At 37.0% G+C, this 25,453-nt stretch overlaps 1 protein-coding gene and 1 pseudogene across 1 annotated transcript; both read left to right on the top strand.

Annotated features, from left to right (window-relative positions):
* The first annotated feature begins 216 nt into the window (after positions 1-216).
* Positions 217-13,954, top strand: THNSL1 (threonine synthase like 1). The gene is made up of 3 exons (XM_028114192.2): positions 217-366; positions 6,025-6,197; positions 7,433-13,954. Exon 3 carries the CDS (start codon positions 7,481-7,483, stop codon positions 9,707-9,709), a length of 2,229 nt encoding a protein of 742 aa, XP_027969993.1. The 5' UTR covers positions 217-366; positions 6,025-6,197; positions 7,433-7,480; the 3' UTR covers positions 9,710-13,954.
* A 5,382-nt stretch (positions 13,955-19,336) lies between these two features.
* On the top strand, positions 19,337-20,464 carry LOC114217306 (immunoglobulin-binding protein 1 pseudogene; annotated as a pseudogene).
* Positions 20,465-25,453: the final 4,989 nt, after the last annotated feature.

Below are 25,453 nucleotides of genomic sequence, written 5' to 3'. Positions count from 1 at the left end.
GGCGAGGCGCTGGGGCCACGCTGAGCAGGGCCTCCGTGGAGAGCGGGCCGGGTAGGGAGGAGCCTGAGGAGCAGGGAGGATTCAGGTAGGTGGAGCGGGGGACCGAGAGTCACGTGCCCGGCGTGCGGCTGCTCGGGGCGTGAGTGTGGCGGCGGGCGCGCAGGCCTTCACCGACGCAGGCGCAGAGACCGCTGCGCGGGGCTGGGGGCGGGCCAGGCCTAGCGAAGGCCTTGGGCCCGGGCCGTGGGCGAGCCGGGTTGAGCCCTTGAGGTGTGGCACCCCGTCCTGAGGCGGCACTGGCGGCTCCTGGACGCTCCTCCCCATTTTCTTTCCTTTCCCCCCCGTCTTCCCAGTGTGATTTTCTTGGTGAGTGATTTGAGGAGAAAGAAAGGGAAACTGTAGAAGCCGGTGCTTCTTCCCTTTGCATGCCTTTCCGCACTTCGTTCCTGCCCCTGTCCGCTGCTCCGTTGTAATCTCAACTATGTCTGCGCTCGTTCTCCCCGCTGCTTCTGCCCCAGGCTGCCCGGAGCTCGCCGCGCGGCCCTGCTCGCCACCTGTGGGAGTGCGCGCCCACGCACGCCCCGCCGTCCGCCCCGCCGTCCGCCCCATCCACCTGTCGCGCCGCGGCCCTCCCCTCCACCGACCTCTTTTCTCCCGTTCTCTGTTCTCAGCCTCGTGTACCGCCTGGTCGCGCCCCTCCTCTTAGGTCTTTATCCACAGACAAGTGGACTTGATGTTTTTTAGATAAGCAGCCTAAACCAGGAGAAGGCTCTTTAAATGGGCCCTTGAATTTTTGCCCATTTTTATGGTGTCCCTTTTTGAAAATTGCCTTCTCGGGAGCGGTTTTGTTCCGTTTTGAACCGTCTGCTCTTCCCTAAACCTATTTATGCACGTAGGACTGCTGGAAGAAATTCATACAGAAGTCTTTGCGATCCCGAGTCTCTAAAAGACATTTTGGCAATATTTGGGAAAGAGGATAGTTGGTCTGAACGAAGCTTACAGAGGCCATTGCCCACAGGGAATAGAGATGGTCAAAGATAAGAACCAACACCAGTTTTGGTCGTCTCACTGCCAGGGTGCTTGGTGGAGAGAGAAAAACAGCATGATGGCTTCATTAACCTTTTAGTTCCGACTTAAAAGGCTCTGCAGAATGTGTGGGTCCTTCTCATTTGGGGCTCTTAGCGAATTTCATTAGATAAGAATAAATTTAGTTTTTTCTTATCCAATTGATCAGATTTTTTATTTTTATCCCAGGAGTGGAGCATTTTATTTCAGATGAGTGGCATGTTGGAGATGATGCTCCTGTTCTTCACATCAGATCTTCTACTTTTCAAAACATTTTTTATGTATATACCAGTTTGTCGGTTTCCTTTCGCCTTTGACTATTTTATGTTTTGGGTTTGGGGGGATTTTTTGTTTGTTTTTGCTTAGCATGTATAGAGAAAAATTCTCTCTATCCATGGCAAGATTTGAACTAAGGACTCATACTGATAATGCCATTAACCAAGTGGGTGGCGGTTGGCCAAAGCTTATACATTTTCTAATGAAGAAGAAACACTTTGGGACACTTCATATTAAACAGTTCCTAAAAGAGCCAAAGGGCAAAGGATGATTTCTCCAATTAGTAAGTCCCAACCAACCTTAGCTAGTCTTGACTTTCTGTTACTGAATACAGTAATTTCACTGGTATCAGTATATTTATTGTGGTCTTAAAAATACCAATTTATGATCTCCTCACTATAGTGTATTTAGTTTACAGTCATGATGAAGTTGTTAAATCATTTAGAAAGGAACTTTTTTCCTTAGATACTTCGTCTATAATTCTGCTTGCCTTTTGAAAGCATGTTTACAAAGAATATATTTCTAATTTTTATAATTACCTCAAAATGTTAGTACTGTTCAAGGAAATGTCTATTCCACTATGCCCACAGGAAATTAGTATTAGTATACTGACAGAGGTCATGAACTTTTTCTGCAAACGGCTAGATAATAAATATTTTAGGCCTTTGCAGGCCAAATGGTTTTGGTCGAAACTGCTCAACTCTACTGTTGTGGCTCAAGAGCAGCCAAAGACAATACAAAACAGATGAACAAATAAATAAGCACAGTTGTGTTCCCATGAAACTTAATTTACAGAAAGCGTGGTTGTAATTTTGCACAGATTTGGCCTGTGGGTTATAGTTTTGCACAGACCCCTGCTATAAGTGGTTTGTACGTACAAGTTAGAGTTTTTTTGCTAAAGATTAATTCTAATTTACTTAGATGAATAAAATGAGGTTAGGTGGGACTATAAAAAAGACAATTTTCTAGGAAGAAAAATAACCCTGTATAAGAGATATTCTTTATAATAATATATTTTTAAATTATAGAATTAAAAAGGGTACTTAAAGAGTCTTTTGAATTAAATATTCAAGACCATTAGGGTATCTAACAGCAAAAGGGTAGCAACAGGAAAGGCTTAATCAGCTTTGGTACTAAGATAGGGGCAAAGATGAGTGATGAACTTGTAAATGCTACTTTTGATTTAAGATCCCTCTGATTACAACTTGACACTGGAGTGTGTGGTCTTTCCGTCTTGCTTTTTCCAGGGAAGTAATTGCTGACTGACCTAAAGGCATGTTGGGAGGATTTTTGCTTAACAGTCCAGAGCAGCAGAACTTTACCTCCCCCCTGGCTAGTTTATGTCCTAGGAATTTGCATTTTTATTATGTATTGGAAAACAATTTATTACTGTAAAAATAGTCATTTTAAGAATTAAAAAATATATCAGGATGCCTTCATAAGATAATGGACTAGATTTAGTCATTCTGAGAAATTTAGATTGCATTAATATAGGGTGACAAGCATAATCATGGCATAAATGTTTTCAGAAGTTCACTGGACCGCAGCCAGTTCTCATCATGAAATAATTCTTAAAGTGCTATGACTTATGTTTTATTTTGGAATAGTATGAAACAAATACTTTAAATGGGTGACAAATGCTAAATCATCCTGACTGAATAGGATTTGGGTAATTTCCCAGAGGAATTAGAAACTAGGTAATTTTATAATGGAATTGAAAAAATTCTTCTAGACCATTTTGGAAGTAAAAATTGGTAACAGGTATGACTTTAGTTGATTAGCAATCATCTAGTGTTGTCCTTAGGAAAACATCACTAAATAGGTTGCTGAAAATTAGTATGAATTTCTGGTTTAAAAATGTAAGTTTATTAGCATTCATAGGAAATAATTTAAAAGTGATTTCTTTACTTTTTTTTTTCTTGAATTCACTATTCAGTTTTGATCAGCTTGCCAAAGTAAAATTGTTAAATTTTGTGCTTTGAAATCAAAGAGTACTTGAATTATTTTGTACATGTGGACATTTCTGGTTTTGTTTTTTAAAGTTCTTGCTGTGAGAGCGACAGGCTTTTCATTTGTCTGTTTGAAGGACAAGTGTCTATTACGTCTAAAAAGTATCCAGTGGAGTTCGTGGATCAAAAAACCCCATTATAAGTGATCAGTAGGAAACTCTATTTAAAAAGTATTAATGTATAATGGAGTTGTGTAGACCTTCCATCCTGTGAGGAATTAGAGAGTATGACTAAAATGTTTTCATGAAGAACCTGGCTCTACAGAAAACACTTTAGAACATTAATACAGTAAAACCTGAGTACTTTATGGCCAAGAGATTTGGTCTTTAAGTACAGCTTTTGTTTTTTGACTCCTTGACTTCCATTTAATTTGAAAAAGTTTTGTCCTTTGGCTGAAGAAAAACTGCCTATTCATGACCACTAGACTGAAATACATACTAAAATATAAAATAATTGAAAAAGCATAACAACATGGCTTTGAATCGTAAAGGAAAATGATATGCAGTTGATCCTCCCTTTTCACACGTTCCATATTTGTGAATTCTACTCACTAAAATTTATTTATAAGCCCAAATTAATACTTGCCAAACTTGTGCATTCATTCATGGACACACGCACAGTGGTGAAAAATTTGAGTCTCCTGATGTACGTGCTCCAAGCTGTGGTCAGGCAAGATGATGCTCTGCCTTGCTGTTTGAGCTCAAATACTGTAAACAAAAATATCCTTCTCCCATTCTAGTTAGTGCCACATTTTTCACATTTTTGTACCTCTAGTTGGTGGTTTTGCCGTTTAAAATGGCCCCGAGGTTGCTGACGTGCTGCCTAGTGTTCCTAAGGTAATTAGGCTATAATGTGCCTTACAGATAAAATGTGTGTTAGATAAGCTTCATTCAGGCTTAAGTTAGAGTGCTGTTGGCTGTACAGCGGTAATGAGTCAACTACATATATATATATGTATAAATTATATATTAAAGATATAAAAAATATATAAAATGACTTTAAGCAGAAACACAAAACAAGTGTAGGTATTGATCAGTTGGCAAAAATGTGACTCGAGGCTTGCAGAAACCTAACCCTGTATTTCCCCTAGGAGCAATGGGACTATTCACTGTTCACTAATTCAATACTCAAGAATGATGACTTTATAGAACATAATACCATGAATAATGAGAATTGACTTTATTACCTCTTAAGTAAAGACTTAGTTTCCAGATGAAAGTTACATACTATAGATATTATTCCATCTTGTATTTTGGTTTGTTTACAATGGGTGTTGAAGCCCTAAAATTAATTTGTGGATAAAATGCTACAAAACAAAATTTAGTATGTTACTTAAAATAGAATTCATCTTCTTTATTTTATAAATATATATTTATATTTAAAAATAATATTTCTTTAAATATCGTAATATTTCTTACATATTATAGCCCTTTAAAACTGCCTTCTGCTATTTTCAGGAAGTTTTTTGTTGTCAAATAATATACTAAATTAAATTAAGCTGTCATAATTTTCTATTTTTAATTCATATAAAATAAAGGAAAACTAAGGTTATAAAAGATAAGGCAAACAATGCATAATGTTTGTGTTACAGTCTTCTACTTTTAGTGGAGTTGATGGTAAGCATTGTAGCAACCAACACAAAGTGAAAAAGATCAGTTAAAAGATTTAATGTCCAGAAAAACCAACCAGCTACTCAGGTAATACTACAATTACTGCTAATACAGACATCAGAAGTTACACATTGGGAACTAAACAAGAACACACTCCTGAATAGCAGGTGAAGCAGGTGGTTTTAGAAAGTGTTCCCCTTCCTCCAAGAAAACTAGCTGGTGTTAAAGTACTATACTAGAATACAGTTTAATAAAAGACATTACCAATAATGGTTCAAGTGTATACTTCTCTGATCCTGGGTTCATGGCAGGGAAAGAATTAGACTGTGTATAGCAAAACAATTCTTGATTCATGGCTAAGTACCCATATTTTCTCTGAAGGCTTATAAACAAACCATGAAAAAATACACCTAGCCTTGAGCCTAGATATTCTGATTCAATTTATATGTTTTTAGTCCATTGCCATTGAGTGATAATAATATTACCATATATGAGAATATTCTTATGTGCCAGCCACTATGATACGTGTTTTGAATTTATTATAAACTCAATTAAATAGACAAGGGGTACCGGTGTGTAGCAGACACTATATTTGCGCTTTTTACAGTAGGTATTATTACATACAAATCATGTAGTGATTCAGATGGATAAAACAACCCACAAGGGTAATTCAAGCACTCATTTCATAGCTTTAGTCCAGTGATTTAAATTTTTCTCTCATCACTAAACATCCAGTTAAGTAATTAAAATTTCAGGTGTCATTGTGAGAGATTTTGTATTTGTTCTTATTTGGTTATATTACTGTCTTTCATATTGCTTGGTGGAAGAAATTCCTTCAGTACTGTTTAATGAAATTTCTTTTCCTTTATAAGACACAGATGTTAAAAAAAAACAGTATCTTAAACTTTTAATAATAGATTTGGGGAAACATGAAAAGGGTCAATTCATTCTTTTTCTGGACTTTAAATTTTTCAGGTGGATATTTTAATAATAGACCAGTCCATGTGTGGGATTTTGTAACATTGTACTCAGTGATGATTAACTTGAAAATTTTTCTGTTATAGACTCTGTTTTTTGCAAAGATTGACTTTGCCTCAGCATCAACAAACTCTTCATCTGAGATTGGTTCCTGTGTGTCATATGGTTTACAAGTCAGTGGGAATTAAGGACAGCACATACAAGCTGAAAGGCCAAATAAGGAAATGTATTCCTTCTCTTGACAGTTCTAATTTAACTTGTAAGTTAAATTCAGTGTTAGTTTTAAAATGGTTGAAATGTTTAATTACAGAACATAGTAGTACAGATAATCAAAGTAGTAAATGATTAAAAGTTTTCAGAGCATATTTGAACATACCATCTGATATTTAATATGGCTTAGTTGCAGAAAATGTGAAAAGCCCTACTAGATGTCTGTGGAGTTCCTTTAGTCAATTTGAATGAACACTGCAACAGTTACTAAATTGCATTTTACGTATGACTAAGAATTTGACTTGTCTGGCATACATTTGTGTTTCAATGTTGAGTACATTACATCCCAAAGACAGGGATTTGAGCAATATGGGGAATTGCAGAGGTTCTTTGGATGCCAGAGTAATTATTTCCTCTCATCATTGGAAACATCCCTAAGTTTTTTGTTTGTTTGTTTGTTTTTATTGCTATCACTGTAGAGTTTGGAATTTGAGTTAAGTGTCTCCACTGATAATGTTTAGAGGACAGAAACAAAAGTGACGGTTTCATGCAGATAAGGTTATAGATATGTAGCCTTTGACTTTGCTGTTACCAACTTTTCTTAACTATTTGCATAATATTATACCTTTCGTTTTAGCTTTTTTTAAAAGGCCTTCAATATGAAAAATATCTGAGGATGATTCTTTACGATATGCATATAAAAGGCACATAAGAAAGAAAATGCCATACTTTTGTCCTACAGTTTGGAAAGTTATTTAAGCATTTTGTAAGCAAATATTCTACTTCCCTGTTGTGAATTTTATGAGACATTTATGAGGAGCATGATAGTCTATCAGCATGTTAGTGTAACTAAAGTTAGAAATTAAATTTAAAGAATATTCAGCTTTTATGAATTGCAAGTAAATAGCATTCCAAATAATCCTTTTTTATGTGGGTTATAAACCAAGAAACAGTTTTCGTTACAGGAAAAGAAATACTAATCTGATTTAGTATGGCTTTTTTTTAAAGCATCTATGATATGGCATTTTCTGAATAAAGCATTGCCTATAGTTACAAATTTTTAAAGTTGTGATCACTCGGGCTTGAGACTGAAAAGATTATTTAAAGGATAATATGTAATATATGAGAATTTGGGTTTGAGTACTTTAAAAAATGTCCCATACATTTGAAAGATTTCTAAACAGTTTAGGTACCGTGGACATGGTTATTTTCAGTCCTCTTTGGGATTTTGAGTTTGTTGAAATTAGTAACCAAATGTCTTTTTTGTTTTTATGTTTTGAAAAGGGCTAAAGCCAGTTTTTAGGTTGACTTGGGCAGAAAAGTGAAAAGAGAATGCTCCACTTTAACCGATGTCCGCATCTGAAACAAATAGCCCAGAAATGTTTTCCCAGTATACATGTTAAAACGGATAAACATGTGCAGCTGTTTCTTTCAAGAACCCTTGCACTTGCAGAATTCAGGAAATCGTGGCACTCAACCCACTCTCTTGTTGGAGACAAAAATATTATCCTGATGGGACCGCCTGGTGCTGGGAAAACAACAGTAGGCAGAATAATAGGTCAGAAACTAGGTTGTTGTGTCATAGATGTGGACGATGATATCCTTGAAAAAACCTGGAATATGAGTGTGTCTGAAAAATTACAGGATGTTGGTAATGAGCAATTTTTAGAAGAGGAAGGAAAAGCCGTGTTAAACTTCTCTACATCTGGAAGTGTGATTTCCCTTACGGGGTCCAATCCAATGCATGATGCTAGCATGTGGCATCTGAAGAAAAATGGGATAATTGTATACCTGGATGTACCTCTAATAGATATAGTCAGCCGCTTAAAATTAATGAAAATTGATAGGATCGTAGGTCAGGATGCTGGAACATCTATGAAAGACTTACTTAAGTTTAGAAGACAGTATTATAAGAAGTGGTATGATACCCGTGTTTTCTGTGAAAGTGGGGCTTCCCCAGAGGAGGTCGCTGACAAAGTGCTCAGTGCAGTCAAACGGTACCAAGATGTGGACTCAGAAACGTTCGTTTCAACAAGACACATTTGGCCTAAAGACGAACGGAAGGTTTCAACAAAATTCTTTAGCGAAGCAGTGATTGAGGGGTTAGCTTCTGATGGTGGACTCTTCGTTCCTGAGAAAGAGTTTCCAAAATTAAACTGTAGGGAGTGGAAAAGCCTCGTAGGAGCAACCTACATAGAAAGGGCACAAATCCTGCTGGAAAAGTGTATACATCCAGCTGATGTACCTGCTGCCAGATTGGGAGAAATGATTGAGACTGCTTATGGGGAAAACTTTGCCTGCTCCAGAATTGCCCCTGTCCGGCATCTCTCGGGCAACCAGTTCATCCTGGAGTTGTTTCACGGACCAACAGGATCATTTAAAGATTTGTCTTTACAGCTTATGCCTCATCTTTTTGCACACTGTATTCCACCAAGTTGCAATTATATGATACTTGTAGCTACTTCAGGAGACACAGGGAGTGCAGTCTTAAATGGTTTTAGCCGTATTAATAAGAATGATAAGCAAAGAATAGCTGTGGCCACGTTTTTTCCTGAGAACGGAGTAAGTGATTTTCAAAAAGCACAAATAATTGGCAGTCAGAAAGAAAATGGATGGGCAGTGGGTGTCAAGTCAGATTTTGATTTTTGCCAGACAGCTGTAAAAGGCATTTTTAGAGATTCCGATTTTGCTGGCTTTCTTATAATGGAATATGGAACGGTCTTAAGTTCAGCTAATTCCATAAACTGGGGCCGACTGCTTCCCCAAGTAGTTTATCATGCCTCTGCATATCTTGATCTTGTTAGCCAAGGATTTATTTCTTTTGGAAGCCCAGTGGATGTCTGTATTCCCACAGGAAACTTTGGTAACATTTTAGCAGCAGTGTATGCCAAAATGATGGGAATCCCTATTCGCAAATTTATTTGTGCCTCTAATCAGAACCATGTTTTGACTGATTTTATAAAAACAGGACACTATGACCTAAGGGAAAGAAAATTAGCACAAACCTTTTCACCAGCAATCGATATTCTTAAAGCTTCAAACCTGGAACGACATTTACACTTGATGGCTGATAAAAACGGAAAATTAATGACAAAATTGTTTAATCAACTAGAAGAGCAGCATCACTTCCAGATAGAGAAGATGCTAGTTGAGAAACTCCAGCAGGATTTTGTAGCTGACTGGTGCTCCGAGGGAGAGTGTCTGGCAGCTATTCATTCCACCTACAGTACTTCGGGGTATATTCTGGATCCACACACTGCTGTTGCAAAAGTGGTTGCAGACAGAATGCAAGACAAAACTTGCCCAGTGATTGTCTCATCTACGGCTCATTACTCGAAGTTTGCACCTGCTATCATGCAGGCTTTAAAGATTAAAGAAATCAACCATACCTCCTCAAGTCAGCTTTACTTGCTGAGTTCCTACAATGCATTGCCTCCACCGCACAAAGCCTTATTAGAGAGAACGAAACAGCAAGAGAAGATGGAGTACCAGGTTTGTGCAGCTGATGTGACTGTCATGAAGAATCATGTGGAAAAACTAATACAAAATCAATTCGTATAAAAAATTTTTGAGTAAAACTTTTTTTTTTTCTGGTGATAAGCATGCCATAATAAATCCCAGACATTGATTTGGAGTACAATAGCATTTTCCTTTTTTTGGTAAATATAGCTACATGTAGATCTATTATCTTTTGGAATTTCAAATAACCTGATCTCTATAACTGAACATTGTACCTGCACATGCTCCTTAAAACCTTATAATCTGGAAGTGACAAAAGGGTAGCATAGTGCATGGACCTTTGTGTTGTGCTGTGCTTTGCACTCGTGAGGGATATATCAGTTTCTACGCCCTCATCCCCACTTTTAAGTGGATCAGAATGTCTGGTATTCAACTTGGCAATTAGAATATTTAAGCGTAGTTGTTAAGTAATATATCTAACAGTTACTAGCTTTCTATTGACTAGAAAGACAGTTTATCATTGAAATGTCTAACTTGTATGGAAGAAGTAGTAAGTTCATCTGTTAAGATAGGGCCCGGGTTTTTACCTCTCTTCCAAGTCCCATTTTGGACGACAACTAATTCTGTGTATCCTACACCATCCAAGTTAGATAAGTGCTCCGTCCTTCACTCCCCTTTGGATGGTTATAGTTAGGGTGATGTATTTTGAAAATCAAGACCCATGATTTAAATCTAGGATGTAATAACATAACTAGTTAGTAGTGGATATAGAAGTAAAATTATCTATTTCATGAGAAAAGTTTTCCAAAATTCAGAGTATTTCAGTAGTCTTAATAGAATATATTTATAGTTATAGGTAGCAGTGTTTCTGTATTATTTAGAGTCCATTCCTATATAATTCACCTGTTGTCTCTCTCTCCGATGAACATTGTCTTTTTTGACAACTGAAGTCACACACAATTGAAAACACACATATCTAGCTTTTCTTTCTTTGTAGTAACAAATAATTTTAACCATGACTTACATTTGTGAATTTAGTGGATATTTTATTTCTGAATTAAAGATTGTTACTGAAAGGATCTGTAGTGTAATGGACTACTCTCAACCACAAGATGGCATTCCTGACATAATTTGTCTTTGCTGATAATATTCTGCCTCATTTTCTAAGAGAACTACCTCCATGAGGAAACATATTAAAAGTTGTAAAGAAAAAAATTTAATAGTTTAATGAGTAGAAACAATTTGTTTAAAAAATACTAAAAATCAAACCAATGTTGTGTTAACATTGGATGTCTGGCTTGGCTTCTACCAAGTAAGTTCTAAAACCAAAAATTGAAAACCAGAAGCAGGGACAAGAAAATAATGGAGGATTCAAAGTTCAGTTATTCACATATTTTTTTCTTTTGCTTTTAAGAATATCTGTTTAAGTAGATGACATTTAAAAAATAGAACAATGAACAGCTAAGTGTTCACTGTATGAGAATGCACTATTCTTCTGAAAGGGGGAACAACGGTGCTTAAAAAAAAAAAAAAAAAAAGACATGATTTCTGTCCTCAAGAACTGTAGCTAGGGAGACCACCCAGAAGAATGAAACCATGTACAACACAAAAGAGTGACTGCAAGGTAGTTTATGAGCAAGTAAAAAACGAGTGATAAGAGTTAAGCGCTGTAAGGATTAAAAGGAAAGGATTGCCGTGGAATAGAACAGGTTTCACAGAAGACGTAGAACGTGCCGTGAGTCTTGAAGGATGGGAAGATTTTCTAGGTGAAAAGGAAGGGGAAATATATTCTAGACAGAGGCCAGGGAAACACGTAAGGTGAAATGCCGAGGACAGCACCTGCATTTATTTGTCTGTGGTCAGTTGTTTCTCTGACTGCCCCAAGCTGTCACTTGATGCCTTCATTTCTTCTCAAAGCCAGCTCTGCCCTTCCCCTTGGAGCCTCATTCAAGAGGAGCGAGCCACCATATCTGATGTACTTCCGTTTCCCATCATCAACTGTATAAATCTGTGCCTGTTATTCTTAGCTTTCCCTACCGCCCTCTGCCTGAATGAGACCGCTCCTCCTCCTGTCAGAGGCAAACCTTCCCGCGTGCCTCGCCTCATCAGTCATCCCTGCTGTTTCTTCAGCCTCTCCCCTCTGATGGAACCTTTCTGTCATTCGGATGCTCTCTTCATATCTTAACAAGAGCAAAACAAAATCTCTGAGAACATTCACATTTCTTCCCATCTTTTATTCCTTTACATGCAAGATCAGTGGTCTTCAAAAAGAGTTGTCTGTACAGTCACCATTTTCTTGCCTCTCATTTTCTCCGTATACATAAAGTATATGTACAGTTTAAGGAGGAGTAATAGAACAAATACCCATGTACTCACCACCTTGCTCGAAGAGTAGAACGTTACTCACACCTCTGATAGCCACACGGTCTCCTCTTTGATTACGTGCACTTCTCTCCCCGAGGTAACCACTAACCTAAATTTTCATCATTCTTGTTTGTTTTTATAATTTTTCGTTGCTTAGTTTTGCCTCTTTTTGAATCTTAGGTAAGAGGAGTCACACTGTATTTTTCCATGACTTTATATTTTGCTCAAGAACTTTAAAAATCCATCCATGCAGATGAGTGGAGCCACAGTTCATTAATTTTTTTATTACTATATATATAATATTCCATTGTATGAATACCACAGTCTATCCTTTTACCAGTTAGTCGACGTCTAGCTTGTCTCATGTTTATCTGTTCTTGTATGCAGTAGGTGTACTGTTTTGTAAAATTTGTGTTGAAGACTAGTGAATATGGACTTTCAAACATTTGTGCTTCTTTCCAATAATATGTAAAAGTAGGTTTCATATCTTGGCGTCATTAAAATAAAAACTTGTGCTTTGTCTATGAAATGAAAAATTGTTATTAAATTTCAGGCTGTCATAATTTCTAGCTTTAACTGAGAAATTATAATGTCATAAATATAGCAAATTGAAGATTTTTGAGGAAAAAAATGAGATTTTAAAATTACACATTAATGGAAATCATAAAATAGGTTTCCTTCAAAATAGATGGTAGAAGGCAAATTGTTTTGTATGAGTTTTTTGTTAGATTTTAATAACAATTCACTCTGAAAACCAATCACTTGTGGCAAATACTGTTTCAATCCATTAAATAACTTATAAACCTTACATAATTCAAACTACTTAATTTTCTTAAAAAGGCTATGTTCATGTGATCCTCAAACCCATAAAAACATAAATAGTACAGTTTTTGTCACAATCCAGGAACTTGAATAAAATCTGCATATGAAATAGGTATTTGTGTGGGCCCTGTGTGTGCACTCCAACCATTAGAATCATTAGTTTTATCTCTTCAGACTTTAAAAACAAATAGGCTCTTTTAAAATCAAAGTTAGCGTAAGCTCCTCTGATTCAAAAAAGTAGAGCCAGAAAAGTTGCCAGTGTCAAGCAAAAGGGACCCGTCAGAGACAAGAAACCAAATCAGCATAATGTCTAGCAATACACTGATCAATGGGCAATATTTTCATGAGAGCTCTACATCAAAAAGTTAAGTTTGCTTCCTACAGAAGGGTGCATTGGTCAATTTAGATATTTTTGTTTTCAAACCCTTTTATCTCTGAGTTCTTAACGACTTTCTTCATCTAAGTGGTGATAATTGTCTGGAGTCACTGCATTGAAGTGACATGTGCAGATGTGACACTAATTAGGTTATCATTATAGACTTTATTGAGAGTTTAGTGGCCTATGAAACACAGACTTGCTAATGGCAGGTTGAATTTCATTCATGAATATTAGGAGAGTTTATAACTGCAATTACTTAAATCCTCAATGAATTGTTTTGAGTAAATTCTCATTTTTGATGAATGAGTCCTGAAATTAGTCAATTTAATATCATCTCATAGTAAGTTTGATCGTATCCTTGCGAGGCTTTTTAAACAAATGCTTTGTTACTACAGTTTTTCAAAATAGAAACTTTGAGATCGATATTCTAGAGTTCATGAGAAATGCTGAAAAAAGAAAAGCCTCCAGGAGCCATTTTGAACAGTTAGAAGTTAATTTTTTTTGACAAAAAGGTATGTTCTTCGCACTCTTTATGGCACAAATATTAACACATGTTAAATTTTAGTTTTATTTCAGAGTAAACTAGGCTTTTTGCGTTCGTGGTAACACTAAAATTTAATTTAATTATATGTGTAACAATAGGTTTTCTTTGAAGCCATGTAAAAAATACTGTTTTGGATATACTTGATAGCATATACCCCAGATTGGCAATTCATGTGATCTTATGTAATTTTCCTCAAAATTTGAGGACTTCTATATTTCAAAATATTTTGTGTACAGCACTCATCATCTCATGTTCTTATTGAATAAATAGTATTTTGGAAACAATTTTTCTTGTGTAAGATTTAAAGTTTTTATTTTAGTTCCTTGAGATGTGAATATTCATCTGTTACCTAAGATATCTGTCTGCTCTTTTGTCAAATGAAATGGAGACTCTTCTGGTAGGACCTGAAGTTAATGTAAGGTTTGATTTTGATTTGGGTTCCAAAAAAATTGTCAAGTACATCTGTTTATCCTTCATCTGTCTCAAAATTGGATTCACATTTCTTTTACCAAATTTAGTTACTGCCAGTCTCTGTTAAAATATTGATTTTAAACATTGGTAAACTGCATAATATTTAAAAAATAGCGTTCATAGAATTAGGAACTGAGGGAAGAGAGGGCTAAATAAGCTGGCCTTGGACTCATAAGTGGGGCGGGGTGTGGTGGGGTGAGATTAGCTGACAAGAGGAAGTTTCTGATCTCCATAGGTTATGGGGGTGTCAGTACTGATCTATGAACTCTGGGAGAGGGGAATTCATCTTTGAATTTCTTTTGTAGTAAACACAACATAGTGATTAGGTAATGTTTATCAAAAGATATTACATCTTCCTCAAATTTGGTCTTTTCTGGACAATTGATCTCCGTTTGCCTCAGTTTCTCTATGAGTTGTAGATGGATAATACTTATAATTTGCCCCACTCTTTGGAGAACAATGATCATAGGGATTAGTAAATAACGAAGTCCTCTTTGGAATTAAATTGCTATATAAATAATTTCCATATAAGTTGGACTATTCTCTAGTGACTTGGGAATTAATTCCTCAGCTGGGAGTATATACCCTTGATCAGGAATGCTAGACTGAAATGAATGAAAATGCTGGTCTACTACATTCAGAAGGTAGGTGGTTTATTCCTAGGGCAGCAGATTTCAAACTATAATGCACATCAGAATGAATGTGGGCCCTTGTTAAAAATACTGATTCCCCAGGCTCAGCCTTGGGTTCTGGCCCATTAAGTCAGGAGTGGGACCCAGAAACTCATATTGTTTTTAATTATTTATAATTATGGCAAAATGCACAGAACATAAATTTACCATGTTAGCCGTTTTTAAGTATACAGTTCAGTACTGTTATTCACAATGTATATTCGTTTGTTGTACAGTGTCCAGAACTCTTTGCAGCTTGCAAAGCTGAAACTCTATACACATTAAAAAACTCATTTCCCCTGCCTGCCAGGCCCTGGCAACCACCATTCTACTTTCCCTTCCTGTGGGTTTGACTAGTTATCTCATGTAAGTGGAATCATACAGTATTTGTCTTCTTGTGACTGGCGTATTTCACTTAGCACAATGTCCTTGAGTTTCCATCTGTGTTGTACCACCTTTTGTTTATCCACTCATCCACTGATGGTCACTTGCATTGCCTGCATGTTTTGACTAGTGTAGATATGACTGCTGTAAACAGAGGTGTATAAATATCTTTCAAAACAACACTTTCAATTCTCTTGAATATATTTCCAGAAGTGGAGTTGCTAGATCATATAATTCCATTTATATGATTTTTTTGAGGAACTGCTATACTGTTTTTCATAGCTGATGCCCCATTTCCTATTTCAACCAGTGAGAGCTTGTATTATTTTTAAAGTGTGTTTTTAAAAACAAAGTTATACATATACTTAGCTTTAAAAGTCAGTTCTGAAAAGCTGAGGAGATGGCAGACTATTGTCCCAAAGAACCATCTCCTCGAGCCTGAGATTTGAGCTTCTTTTATGTTAGGAAGAGGGGGGTGTAGGAGGGAGTCGGAGTCAAAAGGTAACTGATGTCTGTAGACATCGAAGAAGGTTGAGTAACTTCTCTGTCCTTGGTCAGTTGATCTTTGCATACAGGAATCTGGTCATGTCATTCCCGTAAATCTTAAACATAGCACAGTCATTTCTGTACATATTTCTTTATCTCCATAGGTGAGGTAGATTTTGGGTAAAAAAGCAGTTTTTGCAAGCCTTAGTGATAGCATGCCTACATTCAGGGCTAAGCAGAAGTTTCGAAGGTATAGATCACAGCAGCTAGGCAAATAGAAGCAACGTGAGGTCAGACATGCTAAGTTTTTCCCTGGTACACATAATAGCATATTAATCCTGCATTAGAGAAACTTGTTTTAACTTTGTTTAACCCTTTCTTCCCAAATTTATTTGTCAGTTGAAAGAAAACTTGTAAATATTTTGCAGGACACACTACAAAAAATATTGGAATAGGTGAGTATAGGCTGAGGACTTTGGAGAGGTTTTATGGGTATAAAGTTGCCTCTACACCATTTAAAAAAAAAAAAGTAAGGAAGCAATTTAATCCAACCTATCTGAGAATGAAATAAAAACTAGACAATAATGAGAGTATAACATAAAATTTATAGGGTGCAGCTACAGTGGAAGTTAGACACGTAAGACCTGCAATGCTTTTAATATGTATGCACATGTATGTATGTATGTGTGTATATGTGTGTATAAGCTAGAAAAGAAACCTAATAAAGCCCCAAAAGATAAGAATTAAGGAAAATATCAACACTTGTGATTGAATTACATGCCTTCATTAATCATAATCATAGATTGGCTATGAATGTAGGAATTAGACAAAAATTAAAGAATTCTGTGAAAATCAGTTGGTTATATAGAATTACAGAGAAGAGTATTGTATATTTTATTATTATTTGTAATTTTGCTATACATTGATCAGTAAAAGTCATAATAAACATATACACACACGTTTTTTTCAGAGAGTCTTTTACTACCACCACACTGCATATCTGCAAACACATACTACTAGTTTTCTAAAATCTGAAGTTTTAATTCCAAAACACATTTACCCTATGGGTTTTGTATAAGGGATTATGAAGCTGTTCATTTTAGCGCAACATAATTTTCTAATAGAACATAAAATATGTGCAAGAAAATAGCATTTCTACTGGGTCGAGTGGCATAATTAAATGATTTAATATCCTGGTTTGACAAAATTGAAGATTATTCATATTCGTTTTGATTTTACAAGGCTCAAGTCAAATAGCACTTTTCAAAAAATAATTTTACTCGCCCTCGATAGTACTTTTTTTCTCTCCAACCTCCAAGCAGATTATCTCTCCAATCTGCTTGAGATTTTAAATATAATTGGTTGACATAATATTTAAACAACTGCCAAATCAATACGTGTCATTACCAGAAAATACATCATTTCTTGTAAATTCCACATCTGTGTAATTTCTTCTCTAGTAAAGCAATGTAACTTAATCCTAAAAGATCCTAATAGCTTATTTTTTCACAGAATTCTGTATATATTCCAAAGAAGAAGAGTCATCGGTCAAGAGGTACCCCTTTTTCTTTTTTAATGTTGTAGCCTACTATGAAGAAATACAGATCATCTTTCTCTTGAGAAAAGTTGAATAGAACAATATTTTACTGGCAGCAGAAAGAAGGAAAATATTAGTTTAAATCAGGTCAAGAGCATAAAATTTCTACTGGTCAAAAGTAGTACCAAAATGAAATAAAATTTTAGGACAAAAGTAATCAAAGCTAAAATATCCTTTGAAATATGCAGGTCATTCTTGTCAAAGAGGAAAAAATACATGTAGGAACTGTATAATTTTGAAAATGCTTACACATATATTATTTGATTTGATTTTCCCAAAACCTCAGATAGGTTGATCTGGTCACCAGAATGAGAGGTCCAGAAATTACGATTTGTCCACGTTACACACCATTGATCATTTAAAGATATCTTCTACTCCACTTTTAAGAGAATAATATATAAACTAGAATGTAAATTTATTGATTTATAATGGTAGATATATTTTTCTAGGGATCATAGATTTGGACTTCTCCATGAGCAGTCAGTAGTATACTTGGTAAACATGAGGCCAAATCAAAGAAAGGACAGTTTTAAGGTATATTTCACTCACAATTTTCTGTGCTTATCCCATGATAAAGAAGGTCTTTTAGCGAGCATAGTATTCTTATCTGTTTGACTCAAGGTCATTCTTCTCTGGACAATAGTGCCATCCGGGCACACTGCTAAATTTTGATCTTTAGGTGTCAGTTCATTATATTTCCAGGTCACACGTTTGGGTGAACATGTTCCTTTTTTGGGCTTGTTACAAAACAAAAAAGTCATACTCTCAGCACTTGGGAAACTTATGGAGAACTTCAGTAAGTCATTTGACTTATTACAAGATCATGTCATAAATATTATGATCAGGTCCAGACAGAAACATGGCGTTTCCTGAGAAAGCTAATTAGATCTTTGTTTTCCCTTCAGACTAATGTTCTTTTTTTTTCTTTTTTTAAGATTTTATTTATTAGGGGCGCCTGGGTGGCTCAGTTGGTTAAGCGACTGCCTTTGGCTCAGGTCATGATCCTGGAGTCCCAGGATCGAGTCCCGCATCAGGCTCCCTGCTCGGCAGGGAGTCTGCTTCTCCCTCTGACCCTCTTCCCTCTTGTGCTCTCTATCTCTCATTCTCTCGCTCTCAAATAAATAAAATATTTAGAAAAAAAGATTTTATTTATTAATTTAAGACATAGAGAGAGCATGAGCAGGGGGAGAGGCAGAGGGAGAGGGGGAAGCAAGCTCCCTGCTGAGCCAGGAGCCCGATGCAGGGCTCCATCCCAGGACCCTGGGATCATGACCTGAGGCGAAGGCAGACGCTTAACCATCTGAGCCACCCAGGCGCCCCCAGACTGGTGTTCTTTAAGTATCCAATCCATTTTTCTTTTGGAGAGAGACCAGTTTCGCACAGACCCCCACGCTGCAAACACAGTGCAGAGAAAGATGCAGAGGGACCTCTATTGGCCTAGGATACCCTCTCCTATATTGTTCCAAACAGTTCAGCTCTGACTCCAAGCCTGCAATCCCTAACCAGCAAAACAAAAACTTGGGAACTAACCAAATGCACCCTCTTTGAAAGGTAATTTAGGAACCATTTATTGCTATTCAAGCATATTCTTGAGTCTTTTCAGGCTTCCCTAGAAGCATTTCAAAGTAGTCCTTTTAACCACATACAGAATTGATAAACACAATTTTCTCTTGCAATGTTCCTAATGAAGGTAAGTCTTCCTGAAGGTTGGTGCCCTGGACAATTGCCTGGCTGACTCTTCCCTAATCCGCTGCAGGCCATGGTCATATTCTAGACCTAAGGCTATTGGAAGAGAGCCAGGAAGAGAAACAGACATCAGAGCGAGGGATTAAAGAAGGTTTTCTGGAGATGATCACGTGTATGTGTCAAACTTTAGAAGTCAAGTGGCAGTTACATGGATAAATTGTGGGCCGAGGGAAACGGCATGGCATGGAGTACAGTATGTAGAGTTCAGTTTGCCTGGAACAAAATGTGTCAATGTGGGGTTATAAAGATGAAGCTAGAGGTTCCTCCCTCCCCCAAGATGGCAACAGCCGAAGACGAGTTACTGCTACCGCGGCTCCCCGAGCTGTTCGAAACCAGCAAACAGCTTCTAGACGAAGTGGAAGTAGCGACTGAACCCACCGGTTCCCGAGTGATCCAGGAAAAGGTGATCAAGGGATTAGACCTCCTTAAGAAGGCTGCCGAAATGTTATCGCAGCTCGACTTGTTCAGCCGAAATGAAGATTTGGAAGAGATTGCTTCCACCGACCTGAAGTACCTGATGGTGCCAGCATTTCAAGGAGCACTCACCATGAAACAAGTCAACCCCAGCAAGCGTCTAGATCATTTGCAGTGGGCTCGAGAACACTTTTTAAACTACTTAATTCAGTGCCGGTACTATCATGTGGCAGAGTTTGAGCTGCCCAAAACCAAGAACAACTCAACTGATTATAACACAGCTAGTTCCTCCATGGCCTATCCTAACCTTGCTGATATGGCATCTCAAAGACAAGCTAAAATAGAGAGATACAAGCAGAAGAAGGAATTGGAGCATAGGTTGTCTGCACTGAAATCTGCTGTGGAAAGTGGTCAAGCAGATGATGAGCATGTTCGTGAATATTACCTCCTTCACCTTCGAAGGTGGATTGGTATCAGCTTGGAAGAGATTGAGAGTATTGACCAGGAGATGAAGATCCTGAGAGAAAAAGACTCCTCAACAGAGGCATCAACTTCTCATTCACCTCGTCAGGACAGGCCTCCAATGAAACCCTTTGTTCTCACTCGGAATGTGGCCCAAGCCAAAGTATTTGGAGCTGGTTATCCAAGTCTGGCATCTATGACGGTGAATGACTGGTATGATCAGCATCGGAAATTTGGAGCATTACCAGATCAGGGCATAGCCAAGACACCAGCAGAGCTCAAAAGAAGTGCTCAGCAACAGGAAGATGAGGAACAAAAGGAGGAGGTTGAGGATGATGAGCAAACACGCCGCAGAGCTCGGGAGTGGGATGACTGGAAGGACACCCATCCTAGGGGCTATGGCAACCGACAGAACATGGGTTAGTCCTCCCACCACAAGACAGGACTACAGGGGTCACATCTTCCCTGCCAAGGAAAGCAGCGCCGTCTTCCCCTCCCTGAGCTCCTGCTTCAGCTGCATACAACGAAGGCAAAGATGCTCAGTCTCGCTTTGCAAAGTTCAATAAAGTGTCAAACAATAAAAAAAAAAGATGAAGCTAGAAAATCAGGCAGGATCTATGCGTTTATAATTTTTGAAAGCTATGAGGTGTCACAGGGATTTTAAGTAGAATACCATAATCAACATTTTGTTCTAGAAAGATCATGCTGGCAACGCTGGGACTGGGGGTGGGGGTGGGGACTGGGGATACAAGGGAGAGGGGAGGGAATGGCCTCATTGGCTTGAGACCAGTTAGGAATCCAAAGCGTGGACTAAGGGGCTAGAAGGAGTGAGCAGTTTCAAGAACTGGGAAGTCGCTTTATAGGATTTGGTGATAGATTCAAGGAGAAGGGCATGGAAAGAGATTCTGATTCATAAACTAGACGGATGGTTTTACTATTCACAAAGATCAAGAATACAGCAGGGTGTGCAGATTTGGTGATGAATGAGTGGGGAGGAGACGTTGGTTATTTCGCACACCCAACTCACTGAACACTTAATTTGCACTTTTATTTTCCACCACAAGTTATAATAAATAGTCTCCAAATCCTCTTCAAAGAAGAGAAGGGAAAATACCTCAATCACTAATGAGAGCATCTGGGGATTTTCCAAGTTTTACCTCCAAATAAATGCATTTCTGCTTTCCCCCTAACTTCCAAACGTTTCTTGCGCTTCTTTCCTCCTTATCTTGTTTACTAAAAATGACTTCATAAATCCTACCCATCTATTTGTCAACATTTTCATCCTGCAGTTCAGGATTTACTTTGTTTCATTGTTCCCTGAGCCACCACCATACTTGCTCTTTTAGCGTTAGTATTTATATGCTGTTTATAATAATTTCTAGAGTTAACTTGTTAAAATCCTAGATTTCTTTCTTATAAATATCATTTTCTCAATTTAATTATAACTCTCTTTAGAAGTCTAAATTCCTTGGTACCTGCCAAGGGTAACAGTCTATTATTGTCTAAAGGATAAATTCTTAGTTAATTGACTTCTTGGTATATTTCATTCTGATAACTGACAATAAAATATACCCCACACTGAATTATTGCATTTTAAGCTTGTTGGGCGGCCTTTTTATGTGATGGAACATTTTAACTTGCAGCCATTTTCCAAGGTACAGAATATTATAGGATATTTCAGATTCTCTCTGGGTGCCATTTTGTTCAACATCTACTCTTATTATAACTATATATATATATATATATATATATATGGTATCACAAGAAGTGATAGTTTCCCTTTAAAAGGAGCTGTTGTTTAATTTTTTGGTTGTCAGGAAACATGACAGAAGTTTGCTAGCTGGCTGAAAGATTCCCATGAAATTTATGCTTTAAATAGACATGGAGCAGGGTTGTGTCCCCATTTCCCTATCTGCCTTATAGTGCTGACTGCACCAAATGTCGTGATCTCCACTGACAATAATACATGAGTTAGGCATTAGACATTTAACTCTTAGGGAACTTAGGTTTATGATTTAAAAGATACTCTTATGACAGTGACAATAAGCACCTTTCTCATCTATCCAGGGCCCTGTTTCTTAATCTATAAAATTGATACATACCTGTTATGGGTATCTAATAAAATAATGCCTATGAGGAGATTTTTGAAAGAATACATGACATTATTCTTACGGGTGCTATTACTATTTACTGTCTTAAATTTTGAGAGAACTTAGAAAAAGAGGGATTTCTTTAGTAGCAGCTTCATTTTTAGAATGATTTTAACATATTCAAGAGGAATCCTTATAATACTACATTAGGTTGATTTCTGAAATGAATGTCAGTTATTGATACTGGAATAGAATGGATGACTATGATTTCAAATGCACACTTGTTGTTTTGTAAATTGTGGGTTTTTTACAGCTTTTGAATAGTATCTATTTCTCAAATGTCAACTATGTGGAATGACCTGGACCTACATTGCTTGCTTAGGACTTGGAATGAGGAAGATTCAATAGTTGTCAAAGGTAGTATAACTTATTTAAATAAGGATGTGCGTACTGAGAATCATTGAGATCACTTTGGTAATTTGTTTGCATAGCAGATGTCTCTACAATGAATTCAAAATTTTCACTGCCATGAATTTTGATAGTCATTTTAGCAGAACATTGCTTTAAATCATTTACTTTTACTGTGAATTTTCAAATATACCTTGGTGAAATGAATTTAATGTTACATAACAATTCTAAATACCAGAATCATAAAGTTAAAAAACTGTGATGCCTTCTTGGAAAGCAAATTCATCAAGTTTTACTTGAATACCCAAATTTGATCTTTTTAATAGCGACTGTTTTGCTCTTGCATGCCCACTCAAAATGGTCACCATGTTATGTTCTGGACATTTTCTTATTCTCTAGCTATAAGCAGTATTTAAGTTGGTGTCAAGATTTTTAATTGAGGGCGCCTGGGTGGCTCAGATGGTTGGGTGTCTGCCTTCAGCTCGGGTCATGATCCCAGGGTCCTGGGATCGAGTCCCGCATCAGGCTCCCTGCTCCTTGGGAGCCTGCTTCTCCCTCTGCTTCTCTCTCTCTCTCTCTCTCTCTGTCTCTCATGAATAAATGGATAAAGTCTTAAAAAAAAAAAAGATTTTTAATTGAATGGTAATGTTTCAGTTACCTATGCATGACAAGCTACTGCAAATACTAAATAGTTTACAACAACCACCATTTACTGCCGACCCTGTGGATTAGGACCTCAGGCAGCAGTAGAAATGGCTCATCCTTATTTCATGTGGTATTAACTGGGACAACATTGCTAGACTTGGAGGATCCCAATAAGCTTCACTCCCAAGTCTGGGCCTTGGTGCTGGCTATTAGCTGTGGTACCTCCATTCTCCTCTGTGTGTCCTGTCTCTTCCCAGTCTCTCAACCTTCTGGGGCTTGCTCCTCATGTGACTTCTCTTCTTAGTAGAATAGCCTGTACATAGTTGCTGCATTCCAAAAGCAGAAGCAGAAGCTAGCAGGCTACTTAAGATATGGGCTCAATAATCGCAGAATCCACTTCCACTACATTCTATTGGTCAAAGCAAGTCACAAGGCCAGTTAGATTCAGGAGAAATACACCCCCACCTTTCAACAGGAAGAGTAGCAAAGTGACATGGCAAAGGGGTATAGACTCAGAGAGGCACAGTTCATTGGGGACCATTTTAAACAGTTTACCATGGTAATATTAAATGTTCCTCTTAAAATTAAATTGAAGTTCCTCTTTTTAAGAGGAGCTCACTTCAATCAAGAAGACATAGCTTCTTGGTCATGATTTGGGAATGTTAACACTAAGATAAAATAATGTTGAAAATAATAATAATATTTGAAACTAATGGTATTTTAAACATTTGGTCTTTCTTCCTTAGACAAAGCTGTGATATTGTCTTCCTTGCTTTGGTGAGAATTTGTGTGCATAAGTTCAGAAAATATGGCATGCATACCTTTTAAATAGCTTGCTTTCCAAATTTGATAAGACTGTGGATATTGTCTCATGGCAATAAGTATATGAATAGCCTCTAAATGACTGAATAGAAATTTATATAGGGGCACCTGGGTGGCTCAGTCAGTTAAGCATCCAATTCTTGATTTCTGCTCAAGTCATGGTCTCAGGGTCTTGAGACCAAGCCCTGCATCAGGCCCCATGCTCAGTGGGGAGTCTGCTTGAGATTCTCTCTCTCCCTCTCCCTCTGCCCCTCCACCTGCTGACATGCTCTGTCTCTCCTCTCTCTCTCTCTCTCTCTCAAATAAATCTTTTTTTAAAAAAGAAATTTATACAGATGTACAATAATACATTTAATCTCTTTTCAGCTGATAAGTATTTATAGTTTTTGCTGTTTAAAGCAAAATTAAAATGAGCATTTTAGGTGCTTTTTGATCATTTATTTATACCAAATTCCTAGAAGTGTAATTTTGAGTTAAGGGGTATAAACGTTTAAAAATTTGATGCTATTCTTCAGAAAAGAAGTTATTCCACTGTCTTATGACTTCCATGGTTTTGATGAGAAACTGTAGTAATTTGGATCATTGTTTCTCTCAATGTAATCTATCTTTTTCCTCTAGCTCTTTTCAGGGCTTTTCTCTGTATCTTTTATTTCTAGCAGATTATGGTGTGTCTACCCACTGCTTTCTTTGGATTTATCCTCTTTAGAGTTTGTCAGGTTTCTTGAATCTGTAAACTTACATCTTTCACCAAGTAAGGGAAGCATTTGGCCATTATTTCTTCAAATTTTTTTCTGTCCTGATCTTCCTTTTCTCTGTCTAGGACTCCACACAGTTTCATGATGTCAGACAGGTTCCTGAAGCTCTATTACTACTTTTTCTGTTCTTTTCTGCAGTATTTTTCTCTGTTCTTCACATTTGATCATTTTGATTGATCTATCTTCAAGTTTATTGACATTTCCCTCTGCATCTCCATTATTTTTATGAGCTCATCCAATGATTTTCTTATATCAGTTATAGTGTTCTAAGTCTTCCAGTTTGTTCTTTTCACTGTTTTCATTTATTTGCTGATATTTCCCATTTTTTGAAGAAAGTCTACAAGATAATTGTCCTGTATTGTTCAAAAATTCTGAGATCGTGAAAGATATAAAAGACTGTAGAACTGTCCCAGATTAAAGGACACTAAACAGATGTGACAACAAAATGCAGCCTGTGATCCTAGATTGGATCCTGGAGCAGACATTATTTTTTTCTTTTGATAAAAAGAACACTAGTGGAAGAAATGTCTGTAGGTTAGATAAGAGTATTATATTAACATTAATTTTCTGAGTTTGATAATTGTGCTGTGGTAATATAAGAAAAAGTCCTTGTTAATAGAAAATTCACACTGAAGTTTTAGAAGTAAGGAAGCATCACGGCTGCATTTTTTTCTGAAATGCTTTGGAAAAAAGAAAGAAGAAAAATGTGTTAAAATGGTTAAGATTTGGAGAGTCTGAATGAAAAGCATATAGAAATTCATATACTCTGAAAATTTTGTTAGTCTA

Source organism: Eumetopias jubatus, unplaced genomic scaffold (genome assembly GCF_037043125.1).
Source record: "Eumetopias jubatus isolate StellerSeaLion01/CBP00866 unplaced genomic scaffold, mEumJub1_p1.0 scaffold_8, whole genome shotgun sequence".
NCBI lineage: Eukaryota > Metazoa > Chordata > Mammalia > Carnivora > Otariidae > Eumetopias > Eumetopias jubatus.
Note: the sequence above shows the minus strand (reverse complement) of the source record. Positions and strands in the feature narration are given on the sequence as shown.

Bases quoted from the DNA above. Each gene is read 5' to 3' on its own strand.
- THNSL1 (XM_028114192.2), top strand. From the start codon at position 7,481: ATGCTCCACTTTAACCGATGTCCGCATCTGAAACAAATAGCCCAGAAA.